This window comes from Dipteris shenzhenensis, chromosome 14 (genome assembly GCF_047967505.1).
Source record: "Dipteris shenzhenensis isolate YYH24624 ecotype China chromosome 14, Dip_SZ_1.0, whole genome shotgun sequence".
NCBI lineage: Eukaryota > Viridiplantae > Streptophyta > Polypodiopsida > Gleicheniales > Dipteridaceae > Dipteris > Dipteris shenzhenensis.
This window is the reverse complement of record NC_141609.1, coordinates 45109147-45126662: the sequence shown is the minus strand read 5'-3', so window position 1 is coordinate 45126662 and position 17516 is coordinate 45109147. Positions and strand designations below refer to the sequence as shown.

The window sequence follows — 17516 nt, the reverse complement described above, 5'->3', positions numbered from 1 at the left end:
TGTTTGGTGCTCTTTTATGGTTGTTTTCCCATTTTTTATTAATAGTAACTTTTTTCCTTTAGACTCTCTAAATTTTAGTTAAAAATAAATTTACTTCCTTTTTTCTTTTAATTTGTCCATTAAATACTTACAATAAGTCAATGACTTAATGGAATTTTTTTCTATGCAAGAAAAGAAAAAAGACATCAAATAGGCCTAAGAGTAAGGTCTTCTTGCATTATCAGTAATTTTAAGAATTGTTTTTAGACATGTATGTCCAACCATTTTTGATTTTTTATTTTATACAGGCAATTGAGTCATACTCTACGTTTTGTTGTGGCCCATTAATTAAATATCGTGGGCTTATTTCTTTATTTCTTTCTTTCTTTTTTTTGTGCTATTTATGGAAATTTGTTTTTTCACTTTTTAAAATAATATTTCACAAAAATAAAAGTGTGTGTGTGTGTCTCTTTATAAAAAATGCATGTGTGCATGTGTGTGTGTGTGTGTGTGTGTGTGAGTGTGTGTGTGTGTGCACACGCATGTGTGTGTGTTTGAGAGAGAGAGAGAGAGAGAGAGAAAGGAATCAAAGTGATACATGCTCATGCAAGCCACTATGGGTTGAGGTAAAGGGCTCACTAAGTTAAGACTGTAGACAAAACACCAAGGGCACGAGGACTGCTCCCCGTGTACATTAGTCTACATCGAGAGGGAGCTGGTTGTCAAGCCCCCCGCATGGGAGTGAGGTATCGAAGTAATATACTAAACTAAGCTCAAAAGTACAAACACAAACTCAAAGTCCAAAACTAGGAGTTGATAGCTAGACTCAATCCCAAAATTGGAGTCTGAAGACATAGGCAGGTGCCATGGTGGCTCTCCTGTGAGTTGCAAAAATATCTCGTATCTGTATCTGTCTGTAATCTCACACTGTTAGGGGGGGCCTGGTCTCCGTGCTCTCTATATCTTGTGGGCCATATCGATAGTGATGCCTCTGGTCAAATGGTCTCCATCGAGTAAAGTTGTGATGGATTGGACCTTGATGTTCATCCCACCAATCCATGATGTCTTCATGTCATTGATCTCATGCTCCTCTATCTTGACATGTCCAGGAGTAGATATAGACTTGAATGCATAAAAATATATGATGTGTCACTGAGCTCAATCTATCCCTATTTCTTACAAGAATTCCCCTCTTTCTCTCTGATCTAACACAAAAGGATCTTATGTCATCTCATCTCCATTAGATAAAGGCCAACATAGAATTAGTCTTGGAAATGAATCAGCCTCGAGAGAGAGGCTAGAAACCATCTCCCGCTTGGAAGAGGCAATGATATTGTCCTTGGATATCAAACCGGATAGGTACATAGTAAATGATCCTCCGTCTTTCTCTCCCTCGATAGTGATACCGCCCTCAGATCTCAAACTGAATAGGAACATTGTAAATGCTCCTTCGTCCCTCTCTCCCTCGGCATTGATACTACCCTTAGATCTCAAACCGGATAGGTAAATAGTAAATGCTCCTCCTTCTCTCTTTCTCTCAAAGTGCAAAATCTACACATCCAGTTCTCCCTAGGTGTAGCTGTGGCTTCCCTATCTTGATCCTTAGCTAATGGGATGAGATCTGCATCTGTCTGATGGCAAAGCTGAGGGCATGTGAGACTCGCCTAGCCTCTAGATACTAGGGTCTGATGATCACTCCATCCTTCGATACTCTCAAGAACCGAGTCTTAGTGGTGGGGAACTCCTAATTCCCCCCCCAAGTCCTTGACATATAGAGCTAGAGTAAGTCCAACCGTATGATACAATCGATCTCATCCCATGGGACCAAGGGATAAGGAGCATCCGAACTGTATTGAAGGGAGCGAGACGATCCATTTAAATGCGCTATTTGTCAAACCATCTAGAAATGTGTGCATACCAAGCCATCTGAGCCCCACTCTCAGCTAGTCGTATAGATGACTCCAGTGCCACACTTGATAGCTTCCCTCTAGGTAAGGCCCATACCCTATGACAATAAGTAGCCATCTAGAATATGGCATCAATCTCGAGCGATGTCATGGAAAACTCTACCTATATGATCTAGTGGGGGGTTGAAGGCTTACTCTAAATCATCATAAATCCCATAATCACCTGCAACCTCTTGAAACATTGCCGCTCGATTGCTGTCTGATCACACCCCTAGAAGTGTTATGCATACATGGCTTATCAGCTTCACCAATGTGCCAAATAACCATCCCTTCGTCTGGGGGTCCTAAAAATGTAAGGGGTCGCTAGCCCACGGGATAAGTGGCTTATGTACACTGCATCAAGGACATGGTCAAAATGTACCCGAACCTAGGCAAGGGTAGGTGGATCATGTACTATGTCCCGTGGTGTAGTCAAGATACTAAATGATAGGTATGAGTGGTCAGCCGTTGCGAGAGAGAGAGAGAGAGAGAGAGAGAGAGAGAGAGAGAGAGAGAGAGAGAGAGAATAAAAGCTTCTTCTCCATGTTTTAAGCATTACGATCCTTAAAATACTATTGGCATTTCTTTTCAAGCATTATGATTTCTTAGAGAGAGAGAGAGAGAGAGAGAGAGAGAGAGAGAGAGAGAAGAAAAGCTTCTTATCCATGTTTCAAGCATTACGATCCTTAAAATATTCTTGGATTTCTTTTCAAGCATTATGATTTTTGAGAGAGAGAGAGAGAGAGAGAGAGAGAGAGAGAATAAAAGCTTCTTATCCATGTTTCAAGCATTGCAATCCTTAAAATATTCTTGGCATTTTTTGACCATTATGATCCTTAACATATTCTTGGCATTTCTTTATCCATGTAGCCATGGAGCAATCCATTCACAACACTGCTACCTTTTGCTTTGCTTTATGTCTCCCTTAGTAACTCTCCTATGGTAGTCTTGCACCATAGTCGATGCCTATAGCCAAGGCCCATACCCCCCTCCATTACGAGGTCTAAAGAACTAAGATTTATTTCTTCATCTATGACAACCTCAACTTCACACACTACCAAATCCTCCATAGCATCCCTTGTGTAGGCTTTTTCAAATTCATTACCATAGCCCTGGCAATGTAGTTGCTCCACATAGCTCTACATTCCTCTTTAATGACCCTATTATAGAGCAACCCAATCTTGTCTTAGAATACCTTGGCATAGTGACTAACATTGCAAATTTAGTGTCCTCCTTTGATGGCTTGAATAAATTTGCACCATCCAAACACCGTGCATTGCGTCTATGGCCTAATAGAACTAGTGGTGCAAGGGACTTCTTATTTAGTCAAGTATAGCTTATGCAGATTCTCTATCTACATATGCTCCTTCAATGTGACTTATCATGGTGACCTTTAAGTATCGAAGCCGCCATACATGAACCTTTGATTCAACATACACAAAAGATATCTATACTCTAAAAACTCAACCTTCATTTACTTTTCTCTTCATTTATGAACAAATCAGCAAACCAGTCAAAAGAACATGTGCAAGTAAAAAGCACATTCCATTTTGCAAAGCTCTTAACAAAAGAGAACCATTAGTTCAAGAGTGAGGATAGAACAAGCTCATTAACCATTAGTTCATGTGTGACAAGAGCCTTTACTATTTAGTGATGGTGATTCTCCATCTCAATTCTACAGTTATAAATTAAAACTAGAAAATCAAAAAGGGAAAATTGTAAAAAAGAAATGGACCATTTATTTTGATGATTAACATGCCCTAAAATGCTAAATGGTTTCATGGGAAGTAAGAATTGGGACTAGTCTACCTATGATAATCATACATTCTCACAGAGAGAGAGAGAGAGAGAGAGAGAGAGAGGCTTGCTCTACCTTTCTCCTAGTTCCCTACTACTTGTGTCTCATAGGATTACAACAACATTGAGGAAGAAGAAACAAAGGATGATTTTAGTCTTCAGATTTTGATATCCTAGTGTGCTTCTAAAGCTTTTGATTCTCTTATAAGTTATTTATAGATACTAATATTTGTGTTCACACCCCTTTTATAATTACTAGGAGAGAAGGAATGGGAGCAGATGGAGATGTCAGAGAGGAAAGGGAGAGATATGGGTAACAATGCTTAGACAATGAGAAGTAGAAAACATATATCACAATATTCATAATTAAAACATTACTATAACCTATCCTTTATTTTTTGGTAACTATTCATGATGGGTATTTGCATTGAATATGCTTCTAAAGCAAAATGTCATTGAGTGATGGAAATAACAATGGTTATATTATACATGTATTTATAGTTACAAAACTAGTGATCATGATACATATGATTAGACCATTGAACAATGAAAATACTAACAATTCCATAGTGATAGTTTGCGATGAAAACATCAATGCAAGTGCAAGCCCTACACAAAGCCAAAAATTATGATTGTCCTTTATAAAAATCCAATATTGTACCAAAAAATTGGTGCAAGCTTAAAGGAGGTTGCACAATTATCATCAGCTAGTGCTTGCTCCACCGTTTGGCTAAATCCAACTTTACAATGACTGTGGTTTCATAAGGGGAAGTTACAAAAAGTAGTGCAAAACCCTTCAGTGCCATTTAGATATGTGAAGAGATTTGTGAAAGAGGCTCCCTGATTTCAGATTAGTTGGACCTTGAAAGTTTTGTCACTACTTTTAAATAAAGGATAGCAAAAAAGGTTCACATGATAGGCCTTGTTAGAGCATGTCAACCCTCCTCTTTTCCCTAACAATCAAACCATCAATGAATGGGAACATTCTTACATTCCCTTTTGGTTTAGCCTTTTTTGCATATCTCTTAATTTCCTTCATTTGCGGGCTATTTCATTCCTCTCACACTTGAACTCCTAGCTCTTACCTACACATTGCATCTTTGCATATTTGAAATTACCTTAGGTTAAATAATGAGAGAAGGATTTTTATAATTTGTTAGCATTAATCCAGAGAACTAAAGATTCAAGAGGCAAGGGAATGATTGTCCCTACATGCCAATGTGCATGTGTGTGCACACATAGACACATACATTTTACACTATGGGTTAGTAGAAGAGTGGCCTAAGAGGAAATTTCCCCTCCCGTTTTTTGGTAGATTGAAGGAGTGCCTTTTGCCCTTTTTAAAGAAAATAAAAAACGAAAAAGCCAAAAAAGAATCTGACTTGTATTGGAGAACTAGGAGGGGGCACTCCCAAAAAGAAACCCCTTACAAAAAAGAATGGCCATTCTAAAGGGTCAACACCCATGGCCCACGCTACATTTAGCACCCATCCACATCACCCAAAGTCCATAAGGGATGTTATGTAGACAGGTAAGAAACCCACTATCTCCTTTAAAGATTGAGCTATCAACGTATCACTTTTGACCAAGATACTCGAAAAGTCTAGCAGGGAACTTTTGCAACAAGCCTACAACGCAGAGTTTGTGAAACCCTGAGTAGATAATTTCCCAAAGCAAAGCCTGTTCCAAATTGACTGAACTGCCTTAACCACTACTACCCTGATATACTACAAGCATGCCACAAGGGTACATGGTAACCCTAAGGTACCACCCAGGATCACCCGCTTCCAGTTTCCACCCACCCAGCCTGAAATCCAACATCAGTTGTGCTTTCCTTATTGCCACCTCCACCTTGGACCACAGAGACCTCATGGCCGGACATCTCCATAACCATGTTCCTCTGCTTTCCCACATCGGGGGGACAATGGATTGACCACAAATCTTTTCATGAGTTTAGCTCGCAGGGGTAGCCAGTTATGTATCAACTTCCACAAAAAGAAACTGCTTTATAGTCCTTCTGTATCCTACACATCCCCACTATTCCCCATCAAGCCTCTGTAGATTACTCTCGCTGCCGCGATACTTTATTTAAGCAAGTCCTAGCCAAGAAGCATTGTTTCGATCTCAAATGAAAAAATTCAACACAGTTAGATTGCCAAGACTATGGAACCCTCTCCAGCACCAAGTGAATAAAATCTACTTCACACTGACTCAACCTAAAGTTCCCATGAATCATCTCCAAAGACAACTAGTCCCCTTTAGATTGATCCCATAGATGAGCCCAAGATTTTAAGCCTTTCTTTAAAAGACTCCAAGCACATGATACATCCAGTATAGCAAACAGAACACCCGCTGCATTGACCACCTTGCCCCACTAGATGCTTCACTAAGACTTGCATCTCCCCGCAAACCCCCTTGGCCTTTCCACTCAAGAAACTCAATGTAGCCTTCCCAAGCCTCCACCAAGCCTAAAACCAAATCAGAGTCATAAATTTTAATAGTACCTCTCATACCAGCTATATTTTGGCATATAGATGAAGTGTTTAGAAGTCACTCAATGGGTCGATGCTAGTAAAAGATGAAGGATGGCTTAGAGCCATGGAGAATGCATTAGCCGGTTAGGATGCTAGGGTGTCAGAGACACAAAGAAGTATGCTTGTAATAAAGAAGGACCAATCTCTTTGTCCTTTTGGGATGTTAAATGCCTCAATTGAGCATGGCATCCTCTCGATAGATGTGAATAATTGTTCCCAGAGGCAAAGTAGGCTCCAAGTTGGGGAGTGCAGGATAAGGAGCAGTGTGGGAAAGCATAGTGTATGCCCTACATTTGGATATGACAGAGGGGAATTTGTTATAATGGTGGCGTGGTAGGTACATTTGACTTGAAAAGGTCTCTTACTAATTTGATCAAGAGCAGTGCAACAAGGTGATTTGCAGGGTGTAAGATTGCCCTAGGGGAATCATATGTCCTCTCAGTTGTTTACTCAAGAATGAGAAGGGGTTGGTGACCCTTAGGTTTAGATCCAATCCTCGAGTGGGCTAAGGTGCTACCGATCACATGGATTCCTTGTGGTTAGGTTGTTAGCTCCTATTGGATTGGGTCAAGCAGAGATTTCTAAGGACAAGATGCTGCAAAAATTGAGGCATTGGCATGGTATTTCTTTAGGTTGGAATGCACAGATGATTGTGATTAATCATGTACTATCTGTAGCCACCACGTATGTTGCTATTGTTTGGAAGTTCTGGAAGTCTCATTGGGCTGAGGTTGATAGGATGGTGCATGCCTTTTAGGGATATTTTTATCGAAGGTATAGTAATATAGTATTATAATATACTGGCAAAGTTTTTCATATATTACTTTTTAAAGTTTCAAACCATTGGCGAATTTTAATCTTTATTATGATTTTTTTTCAAATTCTGGCAATTATTCTAGAGCAATCTAAATTCTTTCATTGTTCCCAAATATGTTAGAAACTAATAATATCAAAAGCTACCTTTCTTTTCTATTTCACAATCTAAATAGCCAACATTTAAAACCAATAATACCAAAAGCTACCTCTTTTCTCTATTTCACAATCTAAAAAGACATGAAATACCAAGCATTTGTGAAGTATACAAAGCATAAAATTCTGTAAGGGTAATGAATATCCTTCAAATACATTGTATAGAAAGTTTTGAAGTCGAGTTCAGATAGTCCAACAAGCTAATTATACCTTTCCTTTTACAATTTTCTTACCTCTCTTTTCTATTTTACAATCTAAAAAGACATAAAATAGGCAACATTTAAAACTAATAATACCAAAAGCTCCCTCTTTTCTCTATTTCACAATCCAAAAAGACATGAAATAGCTAGCATTTATAAAATATACAGAGCATAGAATTCTTCAAGGATAATGAATATCCTTCAAATACATTGTAAAACATTTTAGGCAACATATTCATTTTTTCTAAAAGAGGAATAATTCCACATAATCCCAATATTGAATCTATGTTGGTCAATTTATGATACAAAATATTTGCCTTTTCAACTTCTTTTGCCTCCATATGCATTAAATAGACCAAAGTTTTGTATTCATCCCATAGTCTCTTCAATGGTTGAACCTAAGAAGTCTATCTAGTATCCACCATTTCTTCAAAATCTCTCTCCCTTTTATTCGCACTAACTCGAAATTGATTATATGTTTTCAAACTCTTGCAAAAGTAAGAGTAGGATTTATAAACCAAAGTCTCAATTCTTTGTACCAAGGGAAATGTGGATACAACTTTGTAAGCTAGATTTGTACGATGTGCCATACAATGTGTCCCGACAAAATAAGGAGCATTATTTTTTTATAATTGTACAAAAACGCCATTCCAATAACCTTGCTAGACCAAGGCACAATCACATGCAAAACAAACAAGTTTCTCAACCATATTGAAATCCGTCAATCCTCCATAATCTCTTAAAGCTTGAATCAAAACTTGCACTAAGTTATTAGCATTGGATGCTAAATCAAGCTTGTATACATGTAAAAAGTATGGTTTTTTCTTGTTGTTTTCTACCACATACAAATGCATCCCCAACCATGATGTAGTATCTATTGCTTTGTACTCATCCAATGATATAGAAAAGTAGTTTGCCAGTTTTAAAGTCTCATTTAAATCATCAATTACAACCTGATTCATGTAGTTAGCCATATCTGTTGCACTACTCCTTGATCAATGCATGCTTAACAAATGAGGAAAGTCCAAAAATTAAAGACATGATTGGTAGCTTGAGAAGTCTATCAATGAGTGGCCTTGCTTCAATATTTTCATAATAGTTGCAAATTGCACTATTTTTTCTCTATCAACCTGATCATCAATACATCCCCAATGCTTTTTTAATGATCCTTCACATTTATTTCTACTTGATTGCTATGCAAGCAAACATTTATTGTATTCAATTTCATTTTTCAAGTGACGAATATTTTCAATTTGCATAATATGAAAATACATTTTCCAGCACTTAATAAATTCAAATAGCATAAAAACCTGTACTAGTATTCAAAATGCAAGAAAGAGTAACATAATAGTTAATAAATACTGTTTTCCAAAGAGTAGCTTGATAATCAAATTGGATTTTAAAAAATGAGGCATCATCTGAACCGCAAGCTGCAAACAAGCATGGGGTTGAGTGTTAAATCTTGCCAATCGACTATTCATCTTGGTCAATGTCATTCTCTTTTGTTTTTCCACAAACATATAGTTGGTCACATTGAAATAAACATTCCGCAACTTGCCGTTCCATGCCAATTGTTTTGTTTATTCTTCCTTGAAATAATATTATTTCCACTCCTTATAGAATGTAATAAGCTCTTTAATCATATATCCCAAGGCATACACATCTGATTCTTTACCATAAGCATTATTATTCTCAGGGTCTATAATTTTTGGAGCTTCCCAAGGCTGAAGTCTTTTGTGTCTTGTTGCCCCTCCCTTCTTAAGCTTATAAGCCACATCATCCATATCTAGAGGATGCTTTAAAAAATTAGCAGATTCTCTTGATTTACTAGATTGAAGTAGTAGTTCCCAATCAATGATGCCCACCCACGGATTGTGATCCTTGGTAAAATCTAGCATGACATTGAAAGGGTATAGATCACAATGTATAATTCCTGCTTGGTGTACAGTTGCTAACGCATCAACAATTGCATGTACAATGTCTGGGGTAGCTTTTACAAATGCCTTTAATCTAGTAAAGTCTGCATCACCTAGTACTGGATCCGGTTCTCTCCAAGTGACTCCATTTTCTTTCAAGCATAATAATTACTTTCTGAATGTCCCTTTGTCAAAGGGTAGCTGCATCATCATATCTCCAATACTCCCTCCATTTAAGTATGGAAAAATGTTGATCCAAGGTAAGTTTCTTGTAAATGCTATGCACCTAGCTATACCCGGATGTGATATTTGCATTCATATTCCTTATCAAATGACTTTAGGGTGTGAGATACATTCCCTTTGTAGCACTTTGTTGCATAAGTGATACCTTTGAGGAAAGAAAGAGATGCCATTGAAAGTCACTTTGAAGCACACCCCAAATGAGCCGGCACCAAGATTCTCACCCTCCTCTATAGCCTCATGGGGGACATCTAGCCAATTGGACAATTGGCATTTCTAAATGAATGTGCTTTGTGAGAAGCAAGCTGCAACTACCTTCCATGGCTAACCATTCCTTTGAAGTTGGATCACATGCATGTTTTCATTGTTCATATCATACTCGCTTTGAAATGGTAAAATGTGAATCTATGTCTTTTGCCCTCTTGCTTCTGACCTTCTCCTCTTTCCACTTTGAATCCCAGAATTATAATTTGTCCATGAGGTAATTCATCCCGTAGGTCTTGTGCACATTTTTTCATATTACCTATGACACTATTGATCATGTGATGCACTCCACCTTCATTCATTTCACTAGAGATGGGCATCTCTCCCATTGTGTTTACTATGACCTCATTACAGAAACACTCTACGTAAACTGCATTGCTAGTTGCATTTGTTAAATGTTTATTACTCATCTTGCTTATCCCTCTACAAAGATGTCGTCTAATGACTTTTAGCCAAGTTTTCCTTTGCTCTGCTTCCATATTGCCAAGAAAGTAGTTTTGGCAAAGACATGCATGAAAAAATCAATAATAGAGAGAATACAAAATACATTAATATTTGAACACAATCAACAAACACAAAGTTAATTGTAATAAAGAACACAATGAATTTCTTATTGAGATGACTCTGTAATCTATACTCTTATGCAAAAGAAAGATGGTTAAATCAGAAGTAATATCCATGATATTGAACAAAGAGGCTTAACACTAGGATATTAATATGTCTTCAAACATAAAAATGTCCTACTAAAATTTAAGCATGTAACTAGGTTTTGAATTCTATCTTCTTTTATTTCAATCAAAGAATTTTTCATCAAATGGCTATCCCTATATTGAGATTTCTCTATATGGATGGAAATGTCTTTGTAGTTGAAAGATAATATTTACATTTTCAGGTCCTTAAATTAACTAACTATGGGGATTTATTACTACTTTTTTGCAAACACTTGTAACTTTGGTACAAGCCAGTATTTTCAAGCATGGTCTTGCTCGCGATGGCGAATCCGTTGTGTCCAATCTTCATCACTCTCATCCCGCAACCACTTCATCTTTTTGAAGGCCTTTCTACGATCCTCAGAAATGTCTTGTGCCATTCCCCAATCAATGATTCCAACTCGACATGCACCATCTAGAGTAAAATCAAGCAAGATGTTGCCAGGGTGCAAGTTTGTATGGAACCATTTGGGCCTTAGCATGCTACTCCAGCTAGAAGAGCATGGATTAAATGGCGCACGTTGGCACAAAAGAAGTTAATCTCATGAACCACATCTCCAAAGCCTTTGATTGCATCCTTTAGCTTTCCTTGTGCTTGTGCTTTCTTCTTAGCTCCCCCCTTCAAGTGTGTATCAACATAACGCCTAAAGGACCCTTCATTAAATGGCGATTGGAGAAAATTTTGAGATAGGCTACCACCATTGAAGTATGGTGTGATGGTCCAGAGAGGCTCCTCTTAAGTAGCAACAATAACTCAAATGAGGACATGATGTACTATCTGCATGGCCCCTTCTGTTTGTGTTTCTCATCTATGAGCACTAGAATTTCCCTTGTATTGCTTGCCAGCATACCACATGTGTTGTAAGAAACCGGGGCAACCTATGAGACGGACTCAATAAATGGTTCCATACGTTCTTGATCCCAATCCTTTCACCTACAAAGATCTCTTGGTCTGTGATATATGTCACAAAAGTAACATTTCTTATATGACTAGCTCGCTGTTGTAGCTTTTGGAAGTGGTCCCATCTAGTTCTCATGATGCATATAACATGTACCCAATCTAGTTTTTGTAGCCAAAACAAAGCATCATGTGTTATATCTTAATGCAATTACTTTGTGATTGAAATATAAAATCACAACTCACACAAATAATTATACTACACAAGCATTTTAAAGTAAATTAACATATGCAACCATTTCATATCCAAGCTACAATGACACTAAAAGCTGAATAAATGACTTAGTGTCAAGACCTAGATAATTACAACGAACAATTTAAAGTACAACACCTAAAGTCAAACAAATGACCAAGTGTTAAAGATTAGACTATTATATCTTGTGACAAGATACAACGACATTGAAAGCCAAATAAATGACCACATGTCGAAGGTTAAACAATTTAGCTATGATGAAAGGTATAAAGACACCAAAAGCCAAATGAACAACCAAGAGTCGAAGACTACTTATTTCACAAACTATGTACCTAAAAAAACAACACCACAAGCCGAATAAACGACCAAGTGTTGAATCCAATTACCCTTCACACACACACGCGTATAACTAACAAAAGAAATTAAGAGTAAATATATACAAATTCTATCAGTATAGCAAGTAAACTAAGAAGCTCCAAATTGCCATTAAAAATCTAATAATCAACAAATATATTGATCTATTTATCTAGATATAGTTTTTACATTGAATTTCAACCATCTACAACTATAAATTAGTATAATTCAACATTTATCTAAATAAAGAGAATAACCAAGGAAAAATAAGCATTTAAACATTGATATATCCTACATGTCCTCTCAAACCCTTGTTAAATTTAAGCCATCTATTAGAGTCTCATAATCCTATATCTTGGATAGTTCCTATCAATATAGGAGAGGAGGGGACACAACTATATAGAAATATAGATATATACATACATACATACATACATGCATGCATATATATATAACTATAAATAAGTGTAATTCAATATTTATCTAAATAAAGAGAATAACCAAGGAAAAATAAGTAATAAATAGTAATATATCCTACAAGTACTCTCAAACCCTTGTTAAATTCAAGCCATCTATTAGAGTCTCATAATCCTATATCTTTGATAGTTCCTATCAATATTGGAGAGGACGTGACACAACTATATATGTATGTATGTATGTATGTCTAGAGTTAGCTATATACTCTATACATTTATATATTTAGACATTTATCTCAATGCAAAGAACTTGCCAATCAATAGAGACGACTAAATACTTATAAATATATAACAAGACACACCTTCCACCATTATTTTAATCCAATTTAAAATCAGATTCAATCAATCTAACTGAACTTAGATATAAAATTCTTTTAAAATGCCCATTCTAAACTGTGAGCTACATATATAAAAAGATGAGTATCTAAAAGACCAACTTGTATTCTACTTTTTTTTAAATTATAAAGGACATTCACTCACTCAAGAACCATCACAACTTTACCTCCCTATCTAGAACACTAGGCATGTACTAGCATACATAAATAAAACTATACAAAGTTATGAAATTAAAACTTAGAGAAAACCAATGAAAAACTCGACCAAGAAACTGAAAGAAGTTGAAATCTGACTCTACAAAAGACTCTAAAATGACTAGACCGTATTATCTCTTTTTAAAAACGACTATATAAATACATAAATTTGAGCCAAATTTTTAAGAGCTAGTGAGGGGTTACTATTGACCCAAGTGTACAAGATGGGAGGGCTCCTTTGGGGTAGCACGAGTGAGGGATGGCTATTGAGCCAACAAGGCAAAAGTGATGGTGGAAGCACATTTTGAACGAAGGCACAAAAAAGGGTTGAATGCATTTACACGTGCTCACCACGTTCCTTAGGAACACTTTGAAGTTTGCCCACAAACCAAAACTCAAAGCTTCAAACTCTACAGCTTCCATGGCGTGCCTCATCCGTTCCCCAATTCTCTCGCCTGCTCTCCCTCGTTTGCCTTCCTTCGGTGCTTTCCTTTCTCTGTGATTGATTGTGAGGTGTTCTGTGCATGCTTTGAGCTGCTGAGTGTGAGTGTACTGTGTGTGTTTGTTTGTGTTCTTCTTGTGTTCCTGTCAATTTTGTCTTTTCTTCACTTTGGGTGTGCTGCAAAGATCCTTTGGGTTTTTCCTGAAGTACGTATGGCCGCGCGCGAGCTGTCGTGAGAGGACTATTGGGGCGGAGATAACTCTCGTTGGTGGTGCTTGTTTGTTCCTGAATTGTTTTGAATAACCGTCTGGACAATGTGGCTTGAAGATAGAGCTAACAGATGCAGAGAGAGAGAGAGAGAGAGAGAGAGAGAGAGAGAGAGATTCTAATTGAGCGAGCGATGCAGCCAGAGAGAATGCGACGTGCTGCTGAGTGGGTCTGTTGATGTTCAGGTTGCAGAGCTCTCAACTCCCCTGCTCGGATCATAGCAAGTAAAGCGAGGAATCATCAGCCTTCTGAAATTTCCTCCAGCAATCGCCCTCACAGCAATTCCGTTCTCCTGTCTGTCTCTCCTCTGCCATTGCTCGCCATTGCAGCTCTTCCTGGCGGTATCCACTTCTTAGCCCCAGTGCTTCGCTTGTAATTTTCGCATAGGCCCATTGCTCTCAGTTGGAGTAAATCGGACTTTCGATCGACTTGTGGGCAGCTGGGGCTGTGGCGGAGCTGTTCGAACCGATCGCGGATGTGGTGAGAAGTTTGAACCTGCCGGATTGGCTGGTGCATTGGGGTCATCCTGGCAATATGGTAAAAAAAGTTGCTGGACCTGTCGCTTCGAATATTGAATTCCACTTCAACATTTTTTGGCATTTCAAGCGATGCGTTTGTGCAGGCGGTCGTGCTGTTCGCAATGGGAGGCTATGGATCTTACCTGGGCTGGCAAATCCGCCTGTCCGATGATGTGGTAAGTTAGCAAATCTGTTAGGATGGAAATTGCCATGGCTGAATGATTGCAAGCACGGATACTAATGCCCTGAGCATCCCCCTTGCAGGCAGTGAAAGCCTATGCTAAGGACTTGCACCCAAAGCTTCTGGCTGGCATGTTCTTCTTCTTCGCATTGGGCGCTACGGGCGGCATCCTCTCTCTCCTCACCTCAGGCAAGCCCATTTTTGAAAGGTAGAGATCCTGGACCCTCCTCTCTATCCAAGGTTTCTCGAATCATTGACTTCTAGGCCAATGCAATGTGGTGCGTTAGACTCTGAAATCTGCAATGTTTCGAAATGCAAGACTCAAGTACTAATGGTGATGTGAAATGCCTGATTGGATTGTCAGCCCCCATGCCGTGACAGGTCTTGCGGGTCTCACTCTTCTCACTGCCCAGACAACCATGACTACCTTATTCGAAGTAACTACGCCTGCCTTTGTTCTGAGCGTTCCTTTTCTAAGTGGATACAAATTCCTAAGCAATTTGTGGAGAGAAATGCAGGATGTGGTGTGTGAATCAGAGCTTGCAAAATCATAGTTGAAGATTTCTGACAGTGGGAAAACCTTATGTTTGCTGAAGCATCTTTGGCCTCCAAAATTTCTTTGGGAATTGTGCAGGGCAATCCAGGACTCCGCACTGTGCATGGATTTCTGGGCAGTGGGATAATGCTGCTGTTCCTCATCCATGCAATCTTCGGATTGCAACTCGGTCTTAGCTACTGAGATGTTATCTGCCCTCCTTTACATTTTCTTCTTCCCGGGTGGAGCAGCATGTTGCCATGTCTGAAACCATCCACATTACACCATCAGATGACCTTTTCAAAATCACATTTATACACAGCAATGGTTTCCAACCATAGCAGACGTTATATATATTTCCCTCTTCCTAGAACACAGCCATGCCCACTGAAAATTCCCTTATTCGAGTGACTCATATACCTGAGGATTTTTTTTTGGGGGAGGAAAGGATCGAGCATGGACATTATAATGAGTTTTTTGGATCCAAACAATCTAAATGGAATGTTTATTAGGAATCTACTGTCTGTTCTTGTAGTAGATTTTAAATGGGAAAGAGTCGAGCATGTACATTGTCATGAGTTTTTTGGGCCTAAACAGTCCAATGCCTTATTAGGCTCAACTTTGGAAACTCTTAAATAAATAACGTTTCCCCATCCGTTTCTTCCCTCATTTTCGCCATATCATTAGACCTGGATGATTGTGAGCTCTTGGTTCATTGTCAAAAGTATGCATTGCAAATCTCAGTTTCTTTTCGAACAGTTGAACGACTAAGTCCATAAGTCAGATTCAATATGCTTAGTTGTTGGCACCTTACTTTGAAATTGATATCCTCGTTACTCGATACCTTCATGGTCACATTGCGAAGTGAGAAGGCTTTTTGATAACGACATATCCATAATTAAACTCTTCTTGCTATTCATATGGTAAGTCAGCCATTAAACTCTTCTTGCTATTTAAATGTAGTAAGTCAGCCTCAGTCTTATGTAGGAAGCAAGATCCAATCTTCCTACATATGAAGGTAACACGAGTCTTTCTAGCCTAATCTTGCTTTGAATTCAGCGTCTTAAAAGCTGCCTTTTATTAAAGGTAGTGAGATCTCACGGCTACTTTTGGAGGAATGACAGACTTTCCATGTATGCATTCCCTTTTTTATAAGGTTAAGCAAATTGTACATTCATATTCGTTGAGTGCATGTATAGAGCTCAGGATTATGGTTGATCAAGATTATCATTAACTCAACCCACACACTAATATAACTGATCATCTGCTCTATTTGTTATTCTGCCTTATCTTCTTCTTCCTCATGTTGTACGAGTCTCTCCTCAAGTGTGCTTCATGCTTTAGTGCTTGCTAGCATCTAGGTTCCATGTTTAGCTTCTTGACGTTCGTATTTTCATCTTGCTAAAAACTCTACAAGAAGGAAGACTAATAATTTCTTTCCATGGGATATGATGTAGAGAGAGAAAAACGCACACACGCACAGAGCAATAACAAGAACTGATTGTGTGTGTGTGTAATAGCCTTTCTCCTTTTCATGAGATACTCTACCAATTACCAAATTTCCCCATGTAAGGTAAGATTTATTGGAAAAGATTTCTCTTACCATTAAGGAGGATCTCAACGAAACTTTTGCACTCAGAATTAAACGATAATCAATTTGCTATTGTAGTTGATTTCTCTTTGGACTTGAATGTGCATCAAATGAATGTCAAGACACTTTTTCTCCATAGATATTTAAAAGTTCACATGCAAGGTTTTGAAGTAGAAGGACAAGAGCACATGATATGCAACTACCTCAAAGAAGTACTTAATGGTTTAAACAAGCCCCAAAGCTAGTTACACAAACATTAATGCATACTTCAAGTCAAAAGGTTTGTCAAAAGTACAATTGATCACAAAATATGCCCTTTGAATCAAGATGAAATTTGACAATCATTGCAATTTATGCAGATGATCTAATACAATGTCATGGAAATAAAATATGAAATTAAAGCCGATTTGTGTAGGCAAATCATATCAAAGATTTGTCAAATTTGCACTACATTTTGGACATTGAAGTCAACAAGCCAAAAGATAGAACCTTTCTCAATCAAAGAAGATACATAGACGGAGTGCTCAAGTAATTTGATGTGACAAGATGCAAACGTGGTCAGCTATCCTATTAAAACAAGTTACAATACCCAATAGATCAAGCTTGAGCATTTTCGAATTGCTACACATGTTCACAAGCAACTGGCAAATTGCTAAAGTGAGGGACACTTGGAGTATACAAAGAATCCATTCCTTGTATTTCATTCCATAAGAAAAGACTCTCTAGGGCTTCTTGAAATAGAACCCAAGAGTTTCACCAAGCCACACATTTGGTTGTACTTACATCCACACGTTCGTGTACATCTTGCTCCACATACTTGTTTACATCCATCATCACAAGTAAAATAGGCTTGACTCATGTGAGTCCATCCATGAGAACCATGTGCATGTGCGCACACTCACCCTTTTTACCACTA

The 17516-nt window shown here is 38.1% G+C and overlaps 1 protein-coding gene across 1 annotated transcript; it reads left to right on the top strand.

Moving 5' to 3' along the window:
* The first annotated feature begins 13384 nt into the window (after positions 1 to 13384).
* LOC147894698 (uncharacterized) lies at positions 13385 to 15589 on the top strand. The gene is made up of 7 exons (XM_087385182.1): positions 13385 to 13548; positions 13961 to 14116; positions 14215 to 14312; positions 14398 to 14469; positions 14558 to 14682; positions 14839 to 14911; positions 15109 to 15589. The coding sequence occupies exons 1-7, from the start codon at positions 13398 to 13400 to the stop codon at positions 15211 to 15213; spliced, it is 780 nt and encodes a 259-aa protein (XP_087241308.1). The 5' UTR covers positions 13385 to 13397; the 3' UTR covers positions 15214 to 15589.
* The last annotated feature ends 1927 nt before the right edge of the window (positions 15590 to 17516 follow it).